General features: G+C 39.2%; 1 protein-coding gene and 1 long non-coding RNA gene across 9 annotated transcripts; one reads left to right on the top strand and one right to left on the bottom strand.

Moving 5' to 3' along the window:
* Window positions 1-1,777: 1,777 nt before the first annotated feature.
* Window positions 1,778-2,888, bottom strand: LOC117817577. The gene is made up of 3 exons (XR_004632163.1): window positions 2,585-2,888; window positions 2,068-2,139; window positions 1,778-1,811 (listed from the first exon to the last, which is right to left on the bottom strand). It is a non-coding gene; the product is annotated as an uncharacterized LOC117817577 (long non-coding RNA).
* Window positions 2,131-11,182, top strand: simc1 (SUMO interacting motifs containing 1). 8 transcript variants are annotated; one of them, XM_034690330.1, is made up of 12 exons: window positions 2,709-2,803; window positions 4,982-5,020; window positions 5,202-5,315; window positions 5,596-6,227; window positions 6,532-6,779; window positions 6,863-6,932; window positions 7,816-7,976; window positions 8,132-8,224; window positions 8,414-8,545; window positions 8,826-8,982; window positions 9,128-9,212; window positions 10,840-11,182. In XM_034690330.1, the coding sequence occupies exons 4-12, from the start codon at window positions 5,601-5,603 to the stop codon at window positions 11,049-11,051; spliced, it is 1,785 nt and encodes a 594-aa protein (XP_034546221.1). In that variant the 5' UTR covers window positions 2,709-2,803; window positions 4,982-5,020; window positions 5,202-5,315; window positions 5,596-5,600; the 3' UTR covers window positions 11,052-11,182. The 8 variants fall into 8 exon arrangements, with proteins under 8 accessions (XP_034546214.1, XP_034546215.1, XP_034546218.1 ...); XM_034690327.1 differs by lacking the exon at window positions 4,982-5,020 and having other exon boundaries at window positions 2,681-2,803; XM_034690323.1 differs by lacking the exons at window positions 2,709-2,803; window positions 4,982-5,020 and adding an exon at window positions 2,131-2,674 and having other exon boundaries at window positions 5,202-6,227.
* The last annotated feature ends 1,041 nt before the right edge of the window (window positions 11,183-12,223 follow it).

Genomic DNA, 12,223 nt, shown 5'->3' with positions numbered 1-12,223 from the left:
TCTTTCTCAACCAACTTGAGAATTTTTTACAAGTAATTCTGTTACAATTTCTTGCTTGTAATATCAAAAAGGTTGAAAAGTCATTTACAGTTTTTCTCAGTCGCTTTGGTACATTTCTCAGATCAAAATTGAAATTCTCAAAACTACTTGTTCAATCTTCACATCATTGCGTCACTTGTGCACATACAAAAAAGCAGTTTCTCATTTTTTTTAACAAGTTGCAAGTCTTCACATGCAAAATGGTTGAACATGTTTTCAGAATATATCAGTCATATTTCTGTACATTTCCATTAGACTTTTTTTTCTAAATCTGTCCTGAATTGGTAAATTGCTCCCAGGTGAATCTTGACTTTCTCTAACGAAGGGAAATGTGTGAAGCTTTAGATCAACCAATGATCAACCAGTTTTCTGACATAGCTCAAAGGTGCATCTCATAAACCATCAACTGGCAAGTATATATATATATATATAGCCGGAGCACAACACAATGCTACAATGTCACAATGTCTGACAATGGAAGGACAAGGAATTGGACTGGGTCAACAGCCAGAGAGAAGAAGAAGAGGACGAGGAGTGAGGCTGTGTGGTGGAGCAGTTGGGAGGCAAAACAGAGGAAGAGGCAGAGGACATATGCACATTCTTGATGATATAAGAGCCAATACACTAAGGTGTAACTTACAATTTACAATAACTGTCATCAAAACTTTAGCCATAGTTTACATCAGAACGTCCCTCCAGAGTACACTGTTATATTGACACCATGACTAAGCAATTTGACTGTCTTATCCGTACACAATGACACAAGGACTTGTCACTCTGATGGCACTGACATGTTCATTGACACAGATATTTACTCTTGAGATGAGCAAGATACTGGCTTTTGCATGTAATCCATGGTGTTTTGCTATTTGTACGAATTCTTTTGAGAAATGTACCAAAGCGACTGATGAAAAACTATCAGTAATCAAAAGTAACCATGGCAGATTGAGCTGTAACCATAGGAAAATAGATTTAGAGAGGAGGTCTCAAAAGTGTTTCATTTATGTCTCCTAGACAACAATGAGATCTGTTTGAAAGCAAAATGAGACCATGTCTCCTGTTTCTCATTCTTGCCTCCAGAAAAAAGTTACAAAAGTCTCTTAGTCTCCCTTTCTGTTGAAAAGGAGATCTCGTCAAAATCTGAAACGGGTTAGGTATTTCTCAAGTGTTGTGACTCCTTTTGAGCTCAGGTGGAGAAATCAGGGAGCTCTCTCAATTGTCTCAATCTAACCTCATCCATTTGTTTTTGTCAGACTCAGTTTTTGTGTCTCAAGCTGAGCTCAGATGGAGCAAAGAAAGAGCCTGAGCTCATCTTTTCATGAACATTTATAGTGCCCTGCAAAATTAAGATTTCAATGTAATTGTCCACAAACTTACAATTCTCATTAAAACATCTGAACCACTTGCAAGATCAGCTATTTAGATATCAAGTAATCTCTTCTTTGACTTCACAATATGGTCATTACTTTACAAGTCTGTTTGGAACAAAACACCTTCACAAAGATTTAGTGTATTTGAGAGAAACTGCAATTGATAGATATTTCATACCAGGTATGACAGACGATTTATTTAAAATATGGGCCGCAAAAGGGCTGACCAGATTATTACAATTAAAGAAGTGGATTATTTTGAGCGCTGGCGGCCTAGAGGTCTAAGCACCCCACATACAGAGGCTACAGGGGTCGCCGGTTCGATTCCCGGCCGGTCGACCATTTCCTGCATGTCTTCCCCCGCTCACTACTCCCCACATGTCCTGTCTCTCTTCAGCTGTCCTGTCAAATAAAGGGCAAAAATATATTTAAAAAAAGAGAAGAAAATTAGCCATTAATGAGACATCTCATTTAAGTCTCAAATAAGACTAATGTCATGGTCTCAACTAATTCTCCTAGTGAATTTTAGGAGAAACTAATGAGAAACGAATGAGAACAATTTGAAACTTGAAAGAGGCTGAAGTGAGAATCTCAATTTTGTCTCCAGACACTTAGAAGAGAAAGTCTTAAGCAGTAAAACGTTCCTCTGGGTACTCACTCCACTCCGGAACAGTAGGTGGAGACATAAAGGCAAGCTGGTTGGGATCCAAAACATCAAAGAAGAAAAAATCTATCAACAAAAACAGGAAGTTAGTTCCATTTCTGCAGATGTGTCTGATCAGTTTGACAACCTCGTATGGACTTTGTCATCGGATTTTATTTTTCGGATGAAGTCTGCTCCGATTTTAACTGTGTAGTTCAGGTGTGAAGTCCCGTAAACAATGAAGATACTACCGCATCTGGCTGGCTACCTGGGCACTGAAATGCCAAAGTCCTAAGGTTACATTGACGATCACCATGTGTTTCACACAAAAGATGACAGGGAGATGCACGTAACGTTATCTCCTCTCCCTTTTTAAGTTTCTGCTTCAGGTAACACTGAAGTGAGTTATGACACAACATTAGCTGTTTTGTCTTGTATGAGTATAAATGCAAGAGGAAGCATGGGTGATGTGATCGTGCTCAGCTCAGACAGTGAAGAAGAGGACTCTGATGTGGAGATAATGGGCTCTTACAAGCACTTTATGACCAAAGGCGACCCGGACCCGCTGCCCCTGTCGGAGGTTCGAGTGGACGTTGATGCCTTGAAAGTAAACGTCCCAACGGTAAGCCTGCACGCGATCAGAATCCAGTGTTAACTACAGGGTAACATTAGAAACGAGAGGGGGCGACCACAGAAAAGACGAGCTCTGAAGTCAGATTAACCTACTACACCTAGCGTTCTTACGAGTCAGGTAATAATCCAAATATACACACTGTATCACTAATCTCTGGTGTTGAAAAGTGGCTCTATAAAGTGACAATACGTAAGATGTTTTCTTTTCCTCTGACGGGATATTAAAGCCTATGTAAACGAGCTGTTTTTGACATAAATATACATAAAACAACTTTAATTTGAAAGAATTTACCACATTCAAATCACTTTAGGTGGCTATAAGCAAGTTGTGTTGAAAACGTATCTTTCATTATCTCGCAACAACTGTGTAGTGTAGTTCTTTGAGCTGGCAAAGTCACACCCGGCCAACGGTTGCCCGGAGAGGGCTGAAGCCAACTTGTCATCAGGGGCGAATCTGGACTTTTTGATTGGGGTGGCTCATCTCTGACTGTATAGTTAACAAAATATATTAAAACAAACAACAGAGTGTTAACTCATACATCTTCTAATTGTATTTCTTCTATTGCTAAAAAAAAGAAAGAAAGAAAAGAAACCAGTGTTTGATCAAAGTTGCAACTGAAAGTATTCACAAAGGACAACTGCCACATTTAAATGAAAATAAAAAAGTTTTTCACAACCGGCTGCAATGTAGCCAGAGCAGTTGGTCTTAAAGGTGACATATCATGCATAATTGTTTCAGTTTTCAGTGTTTTTCATACATCATAACGATATCAAAGTCAGAGCTTGGAGCTTGTTCAGCCCATAGATTGTATAAAATACAACTCAACTCCTCCTCCGTTTTTCATTACCTGCACACGTGTGCTAACAAGAAGCATAGGAGGGAGGCATGCTAGCTGTAGGCTGTCTTAATAAACATAAAGGTCGGTTTTACTCCCCACGTCTGCAGATTTGAAGATCTAGTGGATGATTTTTATTTTTCATGGAAAAGTGCTAGTGCTAGTTAGCACAGCCACTTAGCCACATGTTCGTAGGCAAGGCAAGGCAAGGCAACTTTATTTGTATAGCGCATTTCATACACGAGGGCAACTCAATGTGCTTTACATTAAAACATTAAAAGCATTGGAAACATTCAGACAGGCATAAAAGAGCATAATTAGAATGAAAAATATAATAAAACAGAAAAGAAAAGGAAAATTAGAAATATATTAAAAATTACATTAAAATTTTAATTTAGAGTGGGTTAAAATGAACTAAGATAGGAAGGCAGTGGCAAATAAATAAGTCTTAATCTTTGATTTGAAAGAGGTGAGAGTGGTCCAGATATGTGGTGCATAATGACTAAACGCTGCTTCACCATGTTTCGTTCTGACTCTAGGGACTGAAAGCAGACCAGTACCTGATGACCTCAGAGGTCGAGGTGGTTCATAAAGTAGTACATTACATACAGTACAAACAACAAGAGACACTAAATCTGTGACCAATCATTCAGAAAGGTCCTGCTGCAGGCGCCTCTCCTGTTAGCTATTCAGCTAACATGTAAACATTAGATCAATGTGCTGGACAGCCGAGGCCGCATCCACTTCCTGAGGGGGCGGGGTCAGAGAGCTCATTCTCATTTAAAGGCACAGACACGGAAAACAGCCTGTTCTGAGCAGGGCTGAAAAAGAGGGTTTTACAGGCATGCCAAAATCTGATTTTAAAGTGTTTTTTTGAGTGTAAACTTTAAAGGCATGTTTTGGGGACCTCTTAGACCAATATATTTTGATGAAAAGGAGCATAATATGTCACCTTTAACTCATACATCTTCTAATTGTATTTCTTCTATTGCTAAAAAAAAAAAAAAAGAATGAAAGAAAAGAAACCAGTGTTTGATCAAAGTTGCAACTGAAAGTATTCACAAAGGACAACTGCCACATTTAAATGAAAACAAACATGTTTTTCACAACCGGCTGCAATGTAGCCAGAGCAGTTGGTCTTAACATAAGTCACGCCTTTGACGAGGCAAATTGCCATTAATAGTTTAGGATCTTGGGTTGGTAGCTGGGATGACCAGATTCCAAGGGGTGGGGGGGCAAGCAACCCATCATCTGCCCATTCATACTAACAATGTAAAATGTGTTCCATGCATAGCCCTAAGCATTGCCCTACCTCTAAACATCGTCATGTCATTGGCGCTTATAAATGTGGTTAACAGTGATTTTTTGTGTGTGTTTTCTATGTTCTTTGATACATTAGCACATAGTAGTATAGCTCAACTGTGTGACTGTTCCTTGATTTGCAACATTATCCGCAACAGCTTTATGCACCTGGAGAGAAAGCTGCGGCCATATAAAAGGTGTGGCAGAATATAACTATTGGCAGCTGTATGAAGCCAAAACAGTATTTTATCAGTTTGCCCTATCCTAACACATCTCCTCTCAAGTACAGAAATGCATACCTTAACATTGACTTTTTTTTATCTATCTGAACAAAATTAGAGAAATAATTCTGGTATTCTCTTTTTTTCCCTTCTGTAGCAATATATCAACCTCACAGACCCAAAGTGGAGTCTTCCAGACCTGAAGCTGCGCAAAAGGAAAAGTTCAGCTCCCTTGGCAGTGATGGACTTGACTGAGAAAAGCACAGCAAATGTGAAAAAAGCAGACAATTTTAAAATGATAGAAAAAGGCACAACAAAAAAAACTTTGAATGAACAAGATTGCAACTTAAAAAGAAGCACATTAAGTGGTCCAACTGCTCCAGAGCAAGACCAGTTGAACTCTGAGGAGAAGCAGAGATATCAAGAACAACACCGAACCCAGACTGCTCATGAAAACCTTAGTGTACCAACTGTGAAAATCAATCGACTACCATTTCTTGAAACTCATGTCACTGAAATTAAAACTTCATGTTCTGTCTTTTTAACCAAAGATTGTATGCCAATGTCACTGAACATCCGTCAACCACGCAGAGTTGGAGAAACATCACAGTGCACAGAGATGCTCATCCCCTCTCTATCATCACCAATTTCATCTGATGATAAAGCACACAGTTCCAACCCAGGACCACAGATATCAGAGGCAGCAGACAATGTACAAAGCTGTCTCTCTGATCACTCGAGCCACTTCCCTGCAACTGGACTAAGCCCCTCTGAGCCTGCCAACCTCCACTCTCAGCCCCAAACAAGCCTCAAATCACAGGACCACACGAGACAAGTTGAACCAGTGCCCGCCTCTAAACATACACCATCCGCTGACACGTCTGAATGGCAAACAAAGGAGTTTAAAGATGATGAGGCATCAAATGGTTCTGACATCCTTCACTGGAACATTCCTGTAACTAAAAGTGAGGACTTCCATGGCGGATCTGAGAGCGGGCAATACGGAGGGTATGTGGTAAATGATAGTCCACTGTCTTTTCTGTGGCAAGAGGGGATTGATGAAGAACAGGCGGAGTCAGAGACCAGATTGGATATGGACTTCAGGGCTGCCAGTCTGGAGGATAGGCGTTTTGTTTGCCCAGTTACTTTCAGGAAAATAATGTCTGGACTGACTGTAAGCATGGTGAGACATATATTTCTGTATATTAACCATTCTTAAAACTGTGTATTTCTCTGCCCGCATTGAAATCTAAACATATTATATGGCCGACCCAGACCTCTGATTACTCGCCTCTAATGACTTCAGACTGAGATTAGTTATTTCTTCATATATTTTGTGATCATTAACCACAAATATATAAATATGAGTGAGCCTTTAACTGCCCTTGATGTTTATATTTGCATTTTATTCTGTCACTCTTATAAACTGTCACATTTGATTGTATGGCAGGTTGAATGCATGGCATTTTCCGTTTGTCTCTTCTTAGACTGATGAAGTAGAAGAAGGTTCAGGATCTCCACGTGTGCTGTGTCGTCAGAGCCTGAGTCTGGTGTACAGTACCATTGATGAGAACTACCCAGAGGGCACTTTACAGCTCTTGTCTGATCTGCTGAAGCCTGGTTACTACCCTCCCAAGGATATCACCGTCCACCTGCTGCATGATATTCTGCTGAACCAACAGTGTCCCTATCACCTGTGTGTGCAGGCTTTTAATCTGCTGATGAGGACACAGAGGTGAGGGGAGTAAGAGCTGATAGTAATGTTTTAACTTTCAGCCTGTCTGTCTTTTAATGAAGAACTTAAAATTCTGTTTGCAGACACCACATGGCTGATAAAACCACAGTTCCATGGGACTGGGAGTCGTTGAGTACTCTCATGGCCAATCAGGTACCACAAAATGTATACATAATAAAGCTGTGTGACCAGCTGAATACCACATCAATGAACAGTACCATATGTCTCTATACAAGAATATATGAATGGTATATTGGTTGTAATATTGGAAAATGGCTTCAACATTGTTACATGGTCTAGTCCAGGGGTTCCCAAACTTTTCAGCCCATGATCCCCAAAATATAGATGCCAAAGTCTCGCGACCCCCACTGTCCCTCAAATTGATTTCATGTGGCTTTATTTAGCTGGTCTGCAGAAAATTAGCCTACCTATATGAGCATGTAGCTGTGTTTCCTGTGCCTTTACGAATGAACCTACTGCTACTGATGCTTTTGATGATTAACTGTTCACTCACCCTGAACTTAGAAGTCATCTGGCAACAAAGGAAGGCAGAAAACTAATTCCATTTTCTATTTTCAAGGTTTTATTTCAAGTTTAGCTACTATTTTTGTCTATATTTTTTACTATAATGGGTAAAATGTACTGTTTTTGAATAACTTTTTTAAAAAAAAACAACCTGGCAGGCATCTCACGACCCCCTATTTGTGTTTCGTGACCCCCCAGGGGGTCCCGACCCACACTTTGGGAACCCCTGTTCTAGTCTAATTGACTGAAGTATGAAGAGTGAAGTGAGGTGAAATTTCCCAGGTTATTGAGCTGCCTTATAAATGAATTACAAACTTTCCAACTTGGTTTCTATAACCTGAATATGCTTTTAAAAGTGTGTCTCAGAGCAGTAAAAGTCAATACCAAAATGTTGTTGCATTGTTAATACTTTAATCAGGGAAAGAAATAAGATCTTTGTATTTGTCAGTATCACTCTGCCCCTCTGTGTAGACGTGTCAACAGTCTATCTTTTCCCTTGTGGCTTCTATAGGACCTCACAAAGAAACATCGGACTGAGGTGGTGCGCATGCTCCTGGAGTATGTTGTGCAGACTTTGGAGGATGACTTCCAGGTGAAGTATTCCTCCTCTACCCTCCATCTCTCCATCGCAAAGGTGACACTGTCATGTGATCAGAAGTTCCCTTATGTCAGGTGAGTTTGAGAAACGAACAGATTGGAGGGTTACGCTGCACATAATCATGATAGTATAGATTTCTCAGTATACAGTTTTTGTTGGCATTGTTAGAAAGGGGAAGTTTTCTAGTGCTACTTGTACTTTATTGCAAAAACTCTTATTTGTTTGTCAGGGATGTCATCAAGTGGCTCATCTCTGCAATCATGAAATCGACAGAGCACGGACAAAGGAGAGAACTGGCCAGAGAGAGAAATGAACATGTCAGGTGATTGAAAGAGGAAATAGAAATTCATCTACCATTTATCTTTCTGATATAAAGGTTTTTATAACTTAAGCAGACGAGGTGACAGCAATGTTACTATACAAACATTTTCTATAGCACAGGACATATTTTTAGGATAATTCTATGACTGTTTGTCTATATTTCATTTTCTTCTCCTCTACTCCCCTGCAGAGTGGTGTCCATCCTCCAGAGGATGCTGTCCTTGGCTGTCGAGGTTGACCGGTCTCCAGCTCTCACCTCTGCCAAACTGTCCCAGGAGCTATTCCATATGCTCATCGGCAATGTGCCCCTACGAGCTCACAGGTGAGGAGGAGAGATAAGGTTTCACATTTGCCATTTAAGTCCAAAACAAAGAAGACATAAACATTATTTTACCATCATTTGTTTGTTAGTATATATCACAAAAATGAAAAAAAACAACAAAAAAAGATGGTAATACGTACATTTAGAAACAGCGTGGAACCTATTTACTCAAAAGAAACAACTAAAAGATACTATTATTTTCTCAATAGCAAAGTCTGCCTCTTTTCCCCAGTCTCTACATTTTTGTATTTTCATTGACTCATCTGTTTCTAACATCCAGGATGCTGTTGCTGGAAAGCCTGCAGAGTAAACTGCTGAGATGTAAGCTGTTGGAACATCTGTTGGATTATGCATGCCCACTGAAAATATCTCTTCCCATGTCACTCAGTCTTCTGCTGCACTTTCTAATGACCTGCACTCTGGAACCTGACCCCATGGTGAATATCACACTGGTTCATATATCTGTTTTTCATCTTTGTCTTGTGGGCCAGTATCATTGATCAATAAGAAATAAGATTTCCAAGGTTATTTTCAACAGCATGCGACTGTTCAGTGCCACTGATCTGTGAATTAATTCTTTAGGATGGTACTGAAAGGTGGAAGAAGTGGGAAGAGTTGGTCCACCTTCTTTGGATGTTGCTGCTCAGCTATAACCAAGCAATGAAAGGTGAGATGCTAATAAATATCAGTACGCTGTGCAAACATTTTTTTCAGCTGTTATCATGAAAAGCCTTTGGCGCTGGATACCATGAGGATTTTAGGGTGTTCAGAGTTGTCATGCTGGTTGATATGCAGGCTTGTTTGCTTTAAACATTAAAATAACAAAACTCAAAATACTTACTGATACTGCTACTAAAGAGGAAAGATAAAGAGCAGGGCACCGTGACCCTGAACAGCGTGATGCAGAGCAGTGACACCCCTGTTCTGCCGGCTGTTACTAAACTTTTTGCTCCAGCGATGAGTGTCAATGAAGTCGGCCAAATCAGACACTGGTTATATTGCTATGTGTTACAACTTCTTCTGAGCTGTGAGGAGGCAGGAGGAGATGTTCCACATCGTGCTAACTAAAGCAGGACCCAAACCGTACTTTTTCTTATGATCTGCAAATAAAATATTTTCCTCCTAACAGATGAGGAAAGCAGTTATATATGCATCTTGAAAATAAAACCCAGAACTCATGTCTTATTTAGGAGTTTATTGTGGCGATGAATAGGAAAGAGGATGCATTGAGGTTGCATTTGCGGTAGCTACTAAAGCACTGCACTGCTTCAGATTTATGAGGTTTCTGGTGTTTCACCCTTGTACATAATTGCCCTGTACATACATTTCATTTAACTGTTCACCATTTAGATGTAGTTAAGAGGCCCCATACTTTGGATATTTTGCCCCATCGGACATAAAGCCCAGTATCTACACAAATACACACAACAGGTTTGTGTCAAGATTTCAGTAGTGCCCAGGTGGGAAATGCAACCAATAGAAGACCAACCCTTAGTGCTGACAAGCATGTTAGTATTAAGGGTCAGTATCCTATTGTCATATACAGTATGCATGTACATTATTCCTCCATATAAATCCTGTTAAATTGAAGACATCAGTTTTGGAAGTAAATGTGGGTGCTTGTCTCAGAATCTTAGAATAAATGGTCATTAGAACAATGTTGTTGCCTACATTGTTATTCAATGAAACTTCAAAAAAAGTGGTCACTGGATGGACTCTATACGGATCAAAACCAGAGTCTGTATTGATGAGGTCAGCTTTCCATCGTCCTGCTGCCAGGAAGCAGACAGTGCTTGGAGCCTGTGGGAAACCTCAGATTCTAGTGAATGTGCAATATGTGGTGCGATACCATATGGGATTACACTGAACTGTTTTATTGGAACCCTTTTTTACACAGCAGACTGAGAATAAGGAAAAACTAGAGTTCTGACTTTGGTTAAAATGATCAAACAAAAACAGGACTGTCCTGAAAATCTGTTTACCTTTCCTCTCCCCTTTACGTTTTTCTTTGACCTACATAACTTATTTTCACGCCTGTGCATTCTTGTAATTGTTTCACCTCTGGTGGCTAATGTAGATGTTATTTTGTACATTTAACATTAATCTGCTTTTGATGCTTGTGTGGTAATTTTTTTTTTCTTTCTTTCTTTTTTTGACTGAAAACCAACGGAATAAACTTTTGTTTTGTCATTTTTTTTGTTTTGATACCCCACCCATTAAATGTTTAAAAGACTACCGACCTGCCTCAAACCTTATTTGGTTTACTGTCCATTTCTGTCATCTTTTGTATGCAGGCTTTCTGTGCAGCTCAGTGGGTGAACAGAACTGCAAAGTTGGCACCCTGGTCTACAAGCAGGATGATAAGGTATCCAAAGCTGCTGTTCGTGAAGCTGTAGCGGCCTTCCATTCCAGATCCTATGCTGACCTCGGCCAAGCCTTACCTCTTCATGTGGACGAGTCCCTTGGTTATCTTCAGGATTACCTGCTAGATGTCTGCCAGTGCTAAAGAAACAATTATATTTGTTGTCAATCTCTTAAAAAATTGTATGTATTAATTTAATATTTATATTTTTGTATGGATTGACTTGTTAAAGTTTGTTTTTTATCTAAATAAAGGCTGGGCCTTGGTGCACTGTTGTTATGAAATCAAAGTGCATTCAAATCTGGATGAGATTTTCTTTTTCTTTTGAAAACATACACCTCATATTCTTTGATCCTCATAAAACCACGATATCATTATTTTGAAACAATAAACAGGTATTTATGATCTAGTTATTCTGCTAATTTAACAACTCTCTCAACTCAACTTTATTTATATAGCACCTTTCATACATAAAAACATGCAGCCCAAAGTGCTTCACAGAATAACATGTACTTTTTACTCCACTACATTTCTATCAATGCTCGAGTTACTCATTACTTTTGCTTTGAAGTCAGCTCATGAATTTCCTTCTCTTTTCTAAAATCTGATCCCTAAGATAGTAAAATGTGTTTGTGTAGTTCTGTTTGTCTCAGTGGTTTAGTCAAACCTGTATATCGTGCGTCTCCACGGTTCAACGTGGAGCAAACACAGAGCAGATTTTACTCAGATCAGGCAGTTCATTTAGAGGTGGTAATGATGGCTATAATTCTCCACCTGAGCACCCATGGCCATATCTTCAGCCCGTGTTAGAGGTTTTTGAAATGAAGAATGATACTTATCATTTCATGAAATGTTCTCCCTGTTTCCCACTCTGCCCAAACATACAAAAAGTCACTGTCCAACCTGAGAAAGCGTGTTGAGCTACTTAACATTTGTTCCATTCCAGATGAACATTTCAAACTAAGTTGTCTGTGCTTGAAGTAACTTAGCTGCTGTTTTTATTCCATTGTATAGTTTTAAGAGATTTCAAATCTAGATAAACATAATGTAACAGAATGTACACCTATATATTCTTGACTGCACTCATGCTTTGTGAAAATACAACGTTTTGAGATTTTTTAAAAAGTACTTTGAATACCTCAGTATTTTTAAAAGCATGTACTTCAGTACTTTGATTGATTGATTTGATTGATTAGGTTTATTTTGGTCTGCGTCAGCAACCAACACGTCCCTCCACAACATAGGAGCCATGTAAAAATTACAAATAAAAGCAAAAAACAAAACAATCACTGAGGGATTCATAAAAAATATATATA

The sequence above is a fragment of the Notolabrus celidotus genome, chromosome 8 (genome assembly GCF_009762535.1).
Source record: "Notolabrus celidotus isolate fNotCel1 chromosome 8, fNotCel1.pri, whole genome shotgun sequence".
NCBI classification, from domain to species: Eukaryota; Metazoa; Chordata; class Actinopteri; order Labriformes; family Labridae; genus Notolabrus; species Notolabrus celidotus.
The sequence above is the reverse complement of the archived record's forward strand: the minus strand, read 5'-3'. Positions and strand labels throughout refer to the sequence as shown.